The sequence below is a fragment of the Ochlerotatus camptorhynchus genome, unplaced genomic scaffold, assembly GCF_037179485.1.
Source record: "Ochlerotatus camptorhynchus isolate MF236.1 unplaced genomic scaffold, CSIRO-AGI_Acam_v1.1 ptg000402l, whole genome shotgun sequence".
NCBI classification, from domain to species: domain Eukaryota; kingdom Metazoa; phylum Arthropoda; class Insecta; order Diptera; family Culicidae; genus Ochlerotatus; species Ochlerotatus camptorhynchus.
The window spans coordinates 120,216-132,746 of NW_027040888.1; the positions used below are offsets into that span (position 1 = coordinate 120,216).

The 12,531-nt window shown below is 46.4% G+C and overlaps 1 protein-coding gene across 1 annotated transcript in view; it reads left to right on the forward strand.

The window, feature by feature from the left end:
- LOC135710802 (uncharacterized) overlaps window positions 1-12,531 on the forward strand; it is a 69,830-nt gene that overhangs the window by 25,485 nt on the left and 31,814 nt on the right. Inside the window, exons 2-4 of the mRNA XM_065233489.1 lie at window positions 5,392-5,970; window positions 6,248-6,400; window positions 6,666-6,798. Coding sequence (XP_065089561.1) covers window positions 5,392-5,970; window positions 6,248-6,400; window positions 6,666-6,798 — 865 coding nt within the window. The remainder of the gene's footprint in view (window positions 1-5,391; window positions 5,971-6,247; window positions 6,401-6,665; window positions 6,799-12,531) is intronic.

Below are 12,531 nucleotides of genomic sequence, written 5' to 3' on the forward strand. Positions count from 1 at the left end.
CCCTGTTGTAAGCCTTAGCCAGATCCAGGGAGGCCAACTCTACGTGTTGGTCCTTACGGAGTGCCTCCTGGACGATCTGGCCGAGGCTATTAAAATAGGTGCCGGTTCCGTGGCCAGGTCGAAAAGCGTGTTGCCGGTGGTCCAACAGGCTGTTCCCTTCGAGGAAGCCCGTCAGTCTTCGGTTAACCAAGCGCTCCATAATTTTGCTGCAACAGCTGGTCAGGGAGATCGGTCGGAAGTCCTTAGGCAGTAATGCCGGTCCGGGGTTTTTCGGAATGGGTACGATTAGACTGTGTTTCCAGGTGTTCGGCATCTGGCGGTCAGTCCAGGCCTGGTTGAACAGTTCGAGGAGGGTCGCCTTTTGCGTGGGTGGGAGGTTCCTTATCATCGGGTATCCGACCTCATCCGGCCCGGCGGATTTGCCCTTGGCCTTTCTGAGGGCGAAGCCCAGCTCTTCCATTGTGAAAGGCATGTTGATGGTGAGGTCGTTTCCGTCGTCGGGGATTTGGAGATTGTTGATGCTGGAGGTGGAGACGGAGTTGCGGTTTCGGAAACCCTCGTCGTAGTTTCCCAGGCTGGACAGCGACTCGAAATAATCGCCAAGGAGGTTGGCGATTTCCTCCGGATCTCGGGTTATTCCGTTTGGTCCTCGGAGGGTGAAGCCCCGGGCTCGCCTGCTTCCCCGGATAGCGTTGATCCTTTGCCAGATCTCGGACGCAGATTGGTTGGCATTTATTTCATTTAGGAAGCTTTCCCAGCTGGCCTTTTTGGCATCCCGGATGGTTTGCCGACACTGGTTCCTGGCGGAGTGGTACACTTCGATGGCCTTTTCTTTATCAGGGTGGCCCTGCGGTAGGCGTTTGGCTGCGCGGAGGGCCTTGCGCCTGGCTTTGACGGCCGCCTTCGTTGTGGGTGACCACCAATGAAGGGGTTTGGGTCCCGGGTTCGCCTTTGATTTGGGGATGGCCTGGTTCGCTGCCTTTACCATATTTTCCGTAAGCTCGTCCAGACTCAGAGGTGGGTTCTCCTGACATATGCTGCTGATGCTTATTTCGTAACCTTCCCAATCGGCACGGTCGTAGAGCCATCTTGGACGACGGGAGGTCTCCGGGGGGTTGTCGTTGACCGTGATGAAAATTGGGAAGTGGTCGCTGCCTCCAGGGTCGTCGGACACCTTCCACGCTAGCCGGTGGGCGATATTCCCGCTTACCGCCGAGATGTCAATGGCCGACTCTATCGGTGGACGGGTAAACGTGTTCGACCCGTCGTTGATAATGATCAGGTCGTGTTGTTCCGCAAGATTTGCTATGATGGAACCCCGGGTGTTGTTTCTAGGACTGCCCCACGTTGTATGGTGACCATTAACATCGCCTAGCATGAGGACCGGTTCCGGAAGTGCGCTGATTATGTCGCTGAGTTGCTTCGCAAGCCCGTTGATCTTGCCGTTTGGGAGGTAGACGCAGAGGACCGTGATAGGAAACGGGACCTCTAGTTTGACTCCCACAATTGGCAGATCGGTGTCGATCTCGACTATGGAGAACAGTGTGTCCTTGACGACTCCAATGCCCACAGATTGGAACACATTCTGGTTCGTCTTTGTGGTCCAGGTGTATCTTCCGGAGAGGGATCTGTTCAGGCCTGTTGGGTCAGCACGGTGGATTTCCTGGATACCCAGGATCAGTGGCTCGTGCTCTCTGACTAGCACCTCTAGGTCTCCAATGTTATGGTAAATACCATTAATATTCCATTGGATTGCTAGGGTGGAGATCTTCGCGTTACTGGGTCGGTTTCCTATGGCTAACGTGGTCGATGCGGCGTCGTCGGCGCTGACACTATACGAGATTGAAGATGTGTTGGAGGTGGTGTCGTCATTTGAGGCGGACCCCAGTAGAGCTCCACCGGAAGAAGCAGTCTGTGAGGACCCCGCAACCGGCAGAGATGCTGGAGCCGTTGGTAAATGGGACGGTTCCAATGAAGGTCCAGCCGAGGGGAGTGAGTGGTCCCCCAAGCTTTTCCTCCATTGGTCGTACCTTCTCGCGCTCGTTCTGGCGTCCAAAGGGATTGCACCTTTGGTCCGCAGTCTGGCAGATCGACGGGGGCTGGGTCGCTTGTTCAGTGCTGGGTGGCGGTCTCGCTCGTTTTGGCATCCTGGGCTTCGCTTTCGGTATTCGTCCCCAAGAGGGTGCCAAGGGGTGTCCAGTTGTTCCGGTCCTCGAGAGACTTCTGGTCTACTGGTGCCTTGGCTACCACTCTGGGTGGGCACACCTTGATCCGGTTCCGGGCGAGGGAGAGTGAGGTGATCACGCGACTCGCTGTCCACTTCGTCCCCAAGAGGGTGCCAAGGGGGGTCCAGTCGTTCCGGTCCTCCGCAGACTTCCGGTCTACTGGCGCCTTGGCTAGGATGCGTAGCACCGAAACACGCTAACACGGCGCTACAGCACACAACTATTCAAACAAAATTCTTGCCCGGGAATTTTCACAATAATTTACAATATTAAAACACTGATAAATTAATCATGATGAATCTATATACACATGATATTAATGAAAACGAATTACAGCGAAATTAAAACCGACCGTTTGCGGGCATTTTATGGAACTTGGAAGTGAGTTTTATCGTTAAATGCGGAACTTTTTGTTACTTGGGAAAGCAGACGATCAATTTGAGAGACGAATTTTGTTCGCTTCCGTTTAGAAGCAAGGCACACTTCGATCATACATACTAATTCAGCATTTAGTTGTTCGGTATTTTTTTCAACTGGGCTTGAACCGTAAAACATATCTTTTACTGAATATTAGCATAGCATAGCATAGCATAGCATAAACCAGGTTGCACAATGTCGTGGGTGGTACGAGCTCCAAACTGTTGTTAAGAAGGAGACCCACCTTCATCCGTTGCTGTTAGATAGTAATTTGTGATTAATTACTACCTCTTAGATAAAGGATGTGTCTCCCTCTAACAGACCAGAGCTGTCCTGGGTACGTCCTTGCTTCTGGTGGGGAAAGGGGAGGAATGTTAGTCCGACACTTACTTAAGAGAGATGCAGAGAACTCTTCGACCGCTCATAAGTGTCACGGGAAGGGTGGATTTTAGTTAGTAGGGAGGGTAAGCCATAGGATACGCCCAGCCGGCGTTGCTGGAAATCGTTATATCAAGCATTTAATAAATAGAAGCTGTAAGTAGTTTATCTGTCCGTTGTTGCTGCCCATTACCTAAACATATTATTCAAAAAAGTCTTCAGATTTTGGAATCAAGAAACGTTATCAGCTCGATCCTGTGAATCGTAGATTAGAATGAATATTCACCCTTGGCCTAGCTCCCACTGTCTGACAATGGCATTATGGATAAAATCTGCCTGCAATCATTTCTTATGAATGCAAGAAGCTTGAACCCGGGAGTTAAAAGGTGACAGCTCTACCGCAGCCACAATAGCTCATTTCAAGAACGCAAGCATTCCCAAGCTATTTTCACACATGATAAGCCCCGCTCCAATACATTATCAAATATGCAAATATACACCATTGATAATGTACTGAAACTTCATTGACGCGTTTTTGAAAAGTTTTGAAATGATCGTCTATCGACAGAGGAACGAAAATGTAAATAAACTTAGCTGAGCGTAACTACACGTAGGTTAGAACAGTCGGCACCACATGCAATGGATAAGAATTCGAAAACTTTCACTCAATGCACTTTTCAACATCACTTCTGTACTTTCAAATTAACACTTTTTAAAAATGAAATTGTAAATTTATAACATTTTCACTAGAACGAAAACGACACCGCAAAACAAAAACACGTCATTTTCGCAGCGCGGCTTACTTCGATCTCTTGAATTTCTTTTCAGATTTCACTTGAAATTATTCACAAAATTTCTTAGTTATTATGTTTAAATAATCATTTGAATTTTCTCTAGAGCTTTCCTGATTTGATTGAATTGAAGCCCAAACTCAGACATGAAAATCTCTTTAATGAAGAAAGACAAAATATTTCTCAGAATTTTTTCCTCAGTACTCCCTTGGAATTCTTCTAAGCATTTACCAGAAATCAAGAGGTCATCAGAAATACTTTAGAAGCATTCCTTAAATTTCGTTTGAAGTTCACTTCACAACTACTTTAGAATTTTCCTCAAAACTAAAATGAATAGTCCCAAGAATTTTCTCTACGAAATGCCAGAATCATAAATGTTTTCATCAAGTCCCAATACACGAACCAGTCCACGGCTGAAAGTCTCATTAATGAAGCTAACCCAACCTAACCCAACATAACCTCTTCAAGCCCAAGAACCTTGACAACTTTTCGAGATCCATTATTTTGATATTTATTATCTTGGAAAATTTTCATAATTCGACATCCTTAATAATTGTAGAATAGTTTTATCATTTGGGTTATCGTTCGTTTATTAAATTTAGGGATATGAATCTTGAAAATTTCTTCAAGTTTGGATTATTCTTTTTTCCGGTGCAGAACTTTGGTATTATTTTGTTCGTATTCCAGAGTTTGACTCGTAATTAAGACATATTTCTTTAGTCTCACAGCCTTGAAGATTCTTGAGTCAGAAATCTTAATAATGTGTCTCGGATCTCACTTAATTTGCAATTTCATCGTTCATTCCTTACGGAAAAGAGCTTAGTTCAGAATGTACATGTGCTAGAAATGATCATCTTCATCCAATTTTTTTGTGTGTTAATTGCTTTATTTCGAATAAAGTTTACAGAGCCAAGTTATCATACGCGTTATACCTTATTAATGTCTTAACTAAAGTTAAAGGAATTTAACCGAATACTCGCAGCAGTATCAATTTTATGTAGGGAAAAGGGAGAAGGAGGTTTGAAATGTGGTACGCTATAATTAACTTCAATAACTTAATCAATTCATGTTTCGATCCTACCTAATCCACTGTCGATTATATCGATGACTTCATCATTTCACATTCCAAAACCATAAACATTCAAGGTTAATAAGCTCAACCAAACACATCATACTCAAACAACTCCACACACCAATTGCACTTGAAAACAAGATTCCCACAATTAGCCGAACAATGTTTTCGAGCACACTCTTAGTCCACAATGATTCGCCATCAGGCCGTCGCCGTGGCTTAATTGGAATCACTGATCGATTCCATCAGTACGCGGTGGTTAATCTTCAATGGTTCACAATTACTGCCGTCTCACCATTCATCATCTCTCTCATCGGTTTCAATATTGCCTCTACATGCGACCACTTTGCTTTCGCCGACTTACATGCCGGCAATTGATTTTCAGCACCTCACTCCGGGCCGGAATGGCCGATAAATGAAAACAATTCGAGCTGGTCATTATTTTCTTCACACCTTACCGGCAAACCCATTCTCACGGTTCTTCTGTTTCTCTGTCTCTTGCACACAGGTTGAACACGGTGGTGCCCAACCCAAAGCCCGATGTCCCCAGCGAAGCCATCATGTGGCACCTGGTCAAGCTGTTTAGCAATCCTCATGAGTCCGGCCTGAAGCAACGTTGCACCAAACTGGCCCAGGCAATCGGAACCTGGCAGCCAACGCTCCGGGACGCCCTGATAGCACGCCGAAAGCAACTGGATCAAGCGATCGAAGGACTGGGCGTTCATGGGCTTACCGCTGATAACAGCGGATCGCTCATCTCGCTGCATGTAGCATTGAAGAATGAACTGCAGCGCCACATCGAGACCTACAAAACGGCAATCCATAAGCTGGAGGAACTCAGCCCTGTGACGGTGAATCCGGATCCTGCCCAATCTTCCCACCAACGCCTGCTGGCCATCAGCCACGGAGACATCCAGCAGAGACTGATCGACAACAAGACCCTACTTACCATGCTGGACAAACCGGCGCTGAAGCAACTTGCCCTGTTGGTCGAGAACCTATCACAGCGGGTTCAGAGCGACAAGGAGGCGCTGTTCTGCGTGGGACAAATCCGGCGAATCGATACCTCAGCAAATACGGAGGAGAGGTAAATTCGAATAAAAAAACCCTGACTGAATTGGTTCAATGTGTTTGTCGATTAACAAGCAATCGTAGACGGTGGCGGCGCGTGCATGTTCGCCTTGCGCTCACATTAATTAGTCTCGATCATCTTAGATCTCAGATTTAATGTTCTTTCTCATTGCCTTCGACCGACATTGCTAAGTAATTAACCGCTTTTATTGTGTGCTTTATTTCTTTTATGCTACTTTGATCTTATTTTTCTTTTTCCTTCATCCACCTACCTTACATTTGCACCCATCCAGACCTGCAGCTGGCCTGCTGATGAACTACTCCCGCGGTTGCGAGGCTGTCCTGGGAGTGATGGGACCCCTATCGGCTCCAAGCAGCCCCACGAGCAATGGCTGTGGCAGCGGGAGCGACGGTTACCACTCCGACTCCGATACCGATGAAACTAAGTATTTAACCTAGAATCTGGCGCGAAACTACGTTCGCTCTTGCTGCTCTCATTCCCACCCACTCCCCCATCGATTTGCACATTCAGTCTGCGCAGAGGGGGGAGACAAGGGTGGGTCTGAGGGTCGTTTCATCATCCATCATTCCAAACGAGCCCCCGATGCCCGATTGACTAATCAAGCGTTGCAAATTTTCCATTTTCTTTCCCTTTCTTCATCTGTGATTACCTGCGATTGCAACCCGGTGGACAATTTTGCCATGGTCTAGTTCCGAACTGGTGCGACAGTATGGTTTAATGTACAGCAAGAACCGCATCGATACGTTGGATTCGCTCAACAGTCTGCCGCAGCTGAAGCACGCCCACCAGCTCAAGGCCAAGATACTGTTTTCGATCATTGTGGTAAGATATCGGCTTCTGGGGCGTGGGTTTGGGTTTCGGAGAAAGGGAAACGGTTTTGTTATTGCTAATGCAGCAGGTGCGTCAAGCAAGGTACGATATCCAATGGTCAGTCTTATGTTACTGGTTTTAGTTTAAGGCGAAAGTGGATGAGCTTACAGTGACTAACTGATTTAAAAAAAAACATTGTAAAGGAAAAATTCTTTCATGGAAAATTAAACAACTAAATTTGCTATCGCTAGGTTTTTTTAAAAGCTTTATAAGTGAGATTTTTACCTCTTTGGTTAGTTCATCTCATTGCGATCTCTAGAAATTTTAACAAGTTTATTATCTTTTCTTAATCTTCCGGTGATCAATTTCAAGTGTTCAAAATTTGATGTGAAAATTAAAGAGAACGTCTACTTTTCTCATCCTAATCATAGGTATTTAGTATGAAAATCAATGTGTTTTAGCCTGAAGATCATTTCCCTATACAGCAACACACTTCTTTCTATTGCAACAATAAATCTTAGTATTAATTTCCCCCAGTAATCAACTGGGTATGAATATTTAGTTTAGGGTGCTAATGATTTTTTTAAACGGACCGTTTACAAAATGTCCATTGCCTTGATAAAAGCCCCTATGAAAAATGTACGCTTAATCGGCCAGGATTTAGGGGTGCCGCAAATTGGACAAAGTTTGAACTTTATTCATCAACAAATTGCGCCAAGGAAATCAATTTTCTAGTCGATGCCAAATGTCTTAAAAATACATGAAACGTTTAGATTTAGTTTAAACCCGGATTTTTTTCTTGTCGAAAATCAACTTTCTAAAACTTAGAAAAATTTCAGAAATTGTTTTTTTTTTTAAAGCCGCATGACTTAGAAATGTATGAAACGTCGATATCTAGTGTTAACTCGACATTTTTTATTCCGGCAAAAGTCATCTTGCTGCACCAGATTTTTTGACGTAGGACTACGTCTTTGATTTCTATATGGGGGTACACTTTGTGAAAACTGAAAATAGAACATGTAACAAATTAAGAAAGATTTTGAACGTTAATAACTCAGCTGCCCCTAGTCCAATTTCAATAATTTTATCCCCAATCGATCAGAAATATGGCTACGCATGCTTAACAATGCTTTCGAATGTTGGTTTTCAACAAGAAACTATTGAAAAACTGGTAAATGTCCAGCATTGTCCAAAAGCGTCGAATTAACTAACAAATCCACCAATTACCTACATGCATATGCTGCTTCCCCAACACAGTCGTCAGAGAGTAGTAAGTAGACGAAACAAGTCAAAGTGGCATTCGCCTCCGATACTCGGGCGCGTGCGAATAGGGAGGATGGAATTGCGTAATATTTTGCACACTCATCGCCATATTCAGAACCAAACGCAAATTCTTCAAGATAACCACCATCCGTTGTCTAACTCGCCATGGCGGTGTCTGATGTATCTCCAGTTTGATTTACGAGGTTTGCTGAAGGTGTTCCTGAAAAATGAGATCCGTGATGCTGTCACCTACACTAAACACGCCAAGCGTAAGTGGCCATGGATGTCATCTAAGTTTTTGAAGTGACAAAGACGCACTCTGTTTGGTTTCATCACCAACTTTTGCAACAAAACGGCTCTTTTCAGGGCTACCAAGCCTATTACAGTAAAGAGTAGGAATAGAATTCATCTGCCTGTTTGTCCATATTCAGAACCAACGATTACACAAAATGCTCGTGTAATCAAACTGGAAGCAGGGGTACAAATTATTTTGATCAACCTTGATCAACTTTGAATCGCCACGGCCGGATATTTTCGATGGAAGAAGCAACAATCTAGCATCAAATTCGACGAAGACGGCAGGAAACATTTGTGAAGCCGAGTTATTTACGAAAGAGAGTGTCGATGAAGAGAATCGATCAATGTAGATAGGACCTATTGAAAAGTGACGCGAGATTTGTTTTCCGAACTGAGCTCCAATGCTACCGACGCCAGGAGGCAGCTCCCACACCTGGACCCTACCAATCGACCCATCTACTCAACCGGGGACCAACGGCTTTACTTCTCGAAGGAAGGCGTGATCAGAGATGTTATGCCTTAGAACATGCCGGTGGCACCGACTGAGATTGGACCCAGGCCTGCTGGGGTGAGAGGTAATCACGCTAACCACCAGCGCCGATATCTATCACTGCGAATGAGAACGACCCAAATTTGAGTTTAGTTATCTCAGAAATAAGAAATAAAGTGCAGAAACTCAGCGATGAGTAAATTTGCCTCATGTTTTCCCAGGGTTTTACAGGATTTTCCAGGGAAAAATTCCCGAATTTGAGAAAAGTAAAGATTGGATTCACTCAGTCTATTGGTACAACTCCGAGACTAAATAAAATTTTCGTCAATTTCCTCATCTTTTGGCAGATTTTTTAGGTTTTCCACAGGAAACCATGAGACAAATTTACTCATCGCTGAGTTCCTACACTTTTGGTGATTATGAGTGAACTAAACTCAAATTTGGGTTGTTCTCATTCGCCGTGTACGCAAAAAGAAAATAGCCAGTGTCGCTACTTGATAGCAAACTACTCATAATGGGAGGAGTCTTTGTAGCTTTTATACCACTTGGTTGCACATCATTCTGCTTTAACCTAAAAAGATATAAAGCAGCGCTGCTGTCTGGTATCAGCTCGATTCGCTGCCAGACTGTTGAGCTGTTCAGTTCGTTTTCTTTTTCGCTCGAGTTCTCGCTTCGATTCGGTTTGTGCTGTCGCGTTGCGCCGTGGAAGCGTCGCCACCTTCGCGCGTTCTGGCAAGTTTACTACAACTTGCCAACACGAAACAAATGGTGCGTAAACGTACCAATGATTCAGCAGCGGGCCCTTCAAAGAAGGTGGTAATCCAGCACAGCGCGTCGCAGGATGACGCCGGAAAACGGGTACTGCAAGCCAACCAGTTTGCGGTGCTCCCCGAAGAAAATGGCGATGGTGACGTCGTTCCCATCGCTGCAAGAGAGCGGATTCCCCCGCTTTTCACGCCGGAGAAGGATGTTGCCAAGCTGCGTGCCGAACTGGCAAAACACAAGCTGCTGCCTCGCTTCAAGCTTTGCAGCATCGGCACCAAAATCATGTGCTCCAGCCTGGAGGAGTACAATCAAACAGGATGTTTCCTAAAGGAAAACAACGTTGACTTCTTCACGCACGATCTGCCATCGAGCAAGCCACTGAAGCTGGTATTGCGTGGATTACCGTCGTTCGAGGCGGCTGTGGTTAAATCCGAGCTGGAGCGGCTTGGGCTCAAACCTGAGGCGGTGTTCCCAATAAACCGGCGTTCCAACCACAACACCAGCTTCCGTGACCAGTTGTTCCTGGTGCACTTCACGAAGGGATCCACCAGTCTAGCGGCTCTGAGATCCAAAATCCGGGACCTGTTTCAGGTCATCATCAGTTGGGAGCATTACAAACCCCAACATCGTGATGTTACGCAGTGTATGAACTGCCTCTCCTACGGCCATGGCACCAAAAACTGCCATATGAAGACTATCTGCGGCAAGTGTGCTGGAACTCACTCGACTGCGTCCTGTGAGCAAGATGATGACATCGAGCCAACGTGTGTCAACTGCGGTGGTAACCACCAAGCCTCCAATCGCGGATGTCCCAAGCGAGTGGAGTTCATCAATATCCGTCGGAAGGCTACGATCAATAATCAGCCCGGTCGCCTCCGTAATCATCGTTCGCCTCCTGCACGCACGGAAGTCCAGTACCCAGCTCTCCAGCCCCGTCGACATGTTCCGAACTTAGAACCACTTCCGCTCAACAACCAACAAGTCAAGCATGTGAGTATTCCTAACAATCGAACAGTCCAGCATCGTCTCGCTGCTGCTGCTGCCCAGCCAATGCCAGGTCCCTCCACCGCCCCTGGTTTATCATACGCTGGTGTTGTCTCAGGTGAGCCTGTCGACGATCCTCCGTTCACCTCGGAGGAACTTGTGACGCTCGTGGCCGAGGTCATCATCATCTTGCGCACCTGCAAGACTCGATCTGAACAGCTTCATGCTGCCCTGTCCCTTGTCACTAAGTATGGACCGTGAAGCCATCAAGATCGTAAATTGGAACGCTTGCTCCTTGAAGAGCAAAAACATCGAGTTTGTTGAGTTTCTCAATGAACGAAACATCGACATTGCCATCATAACTGAAACCCACCTGAAGCCTGAAACAAACGTCTACCTTCCCGATTTCCGGCTCGTGAGGCTAGATCGAACCAACTCTGGAGGAGGAGGAGTGGCTATTGCAATAAGGAGAAACATCTGCTGTCGACTGATGCCCAGCTTTCAGCTGAAGATCATCGAAGCCGTAGGGGTGGAAGTTTCTACTCCTATCGGCCCCATCACCATCGTCGCGGCTTACTGCCCCAAACAAGTCAACATCAGGGACGGATCAGCAGCAGATCTGCGACGAGATATTATCAAGCTAACACGACGACGGGAAAACTTTATCATCGCTGGCGACCTGAACGCCAAACATCAAGCTTGGGGCAACAATCGGCGCAATCAAAACGGCACCATCCTGAACAACGACCTGCAGGAAGCGCAGTACAACATCTTGAGTCCGGAAACTCCCACCCGGTTGAGTCGGTCCGGTGTTCACGCTACCATCGATATCTTCATCAGCAACATGGGCAACAACATCGCTCAACCTATCACCTATCAGGAACTCAGCTCGGACCACTACCCGGTGGTGACTGAGGTGGGATCCTCCGTAAATCGATTTGAAGCTTTCCGGCGCAACTATCATCGTGTTGACTGGGGTCAGTTCCAACATTACGTCGACACCGCTGTAGACTACGATGTCCAACCGGAATCGTCCGAAGATGTTGACCGGTGTCTGCGCTCCATCGATCAAGCAATTTCCCGGGCCAGGGAGCTACATGTGCCAGTATCCAGACAGGTGAGTAACACTCTGAATCTTGACAGGCCTACTAAAGACCTCATTAGACTCCGCAACACGATCCGTAGGCAGTACCAGCGTACTGGGCTGCCTAATCTGAAGACCAATTGCAACCGTTTGAGCAAAATCATCCAAGCCAGGATGGTGGATCTCAGAAATATCGATTTTGCAAACAAGATTCGCTCTCTCCCAGATTGTGCTAAGCCATTCTGGAAAATGGCAAAGATTTTGAAAAATAAGCCGAGGCCCATTCCTCCCCTTTCCTCTCCTAACCAAAATTCGGACCCATCTTTACTAATAACCCCATTTGAAAAGGCCAATGCTCTTGGACAACACTTTGAAAATTCACATAACCTTGGCCACGCCATGGTGAGTCCCCACGAGCCTGCAGTATCACAGGCAATGGCTAGTGTCGCTGCCACCTCCGTAGTTGTCCCTGACGAAAGTAGAATATCGGCTGATGAGGTGATAGCAGCGATTAAATCAACAAAGAACATGAAGGCCGCTGGTGTCGATGGAGTGGTCAACCTCGAGCTGAAAAACTTGAGTGTTGACTTCTTCAAGCACCTTGCAGTGGTCTTCAACAAGTGTTTAATGCTTGGCTACTTCCCTGCATGCTGGAAGTTAGCCAAAGTTATTCCAATTCACAAACCTGGCAAAGACCCTACCAGTGCCAAAAGCTATCGCCCCATCAGCCTCTTGTCCTCCATCTCGAAGCTATTCGAAAAATTGATACTCAGCCGTCTGCTGGTGTTTTCAAATGATAATAACATCTTTCTCAAAGAGCAATTCGGGTTTAGGAAAGGCCACTCTACCATCCACCAACTCG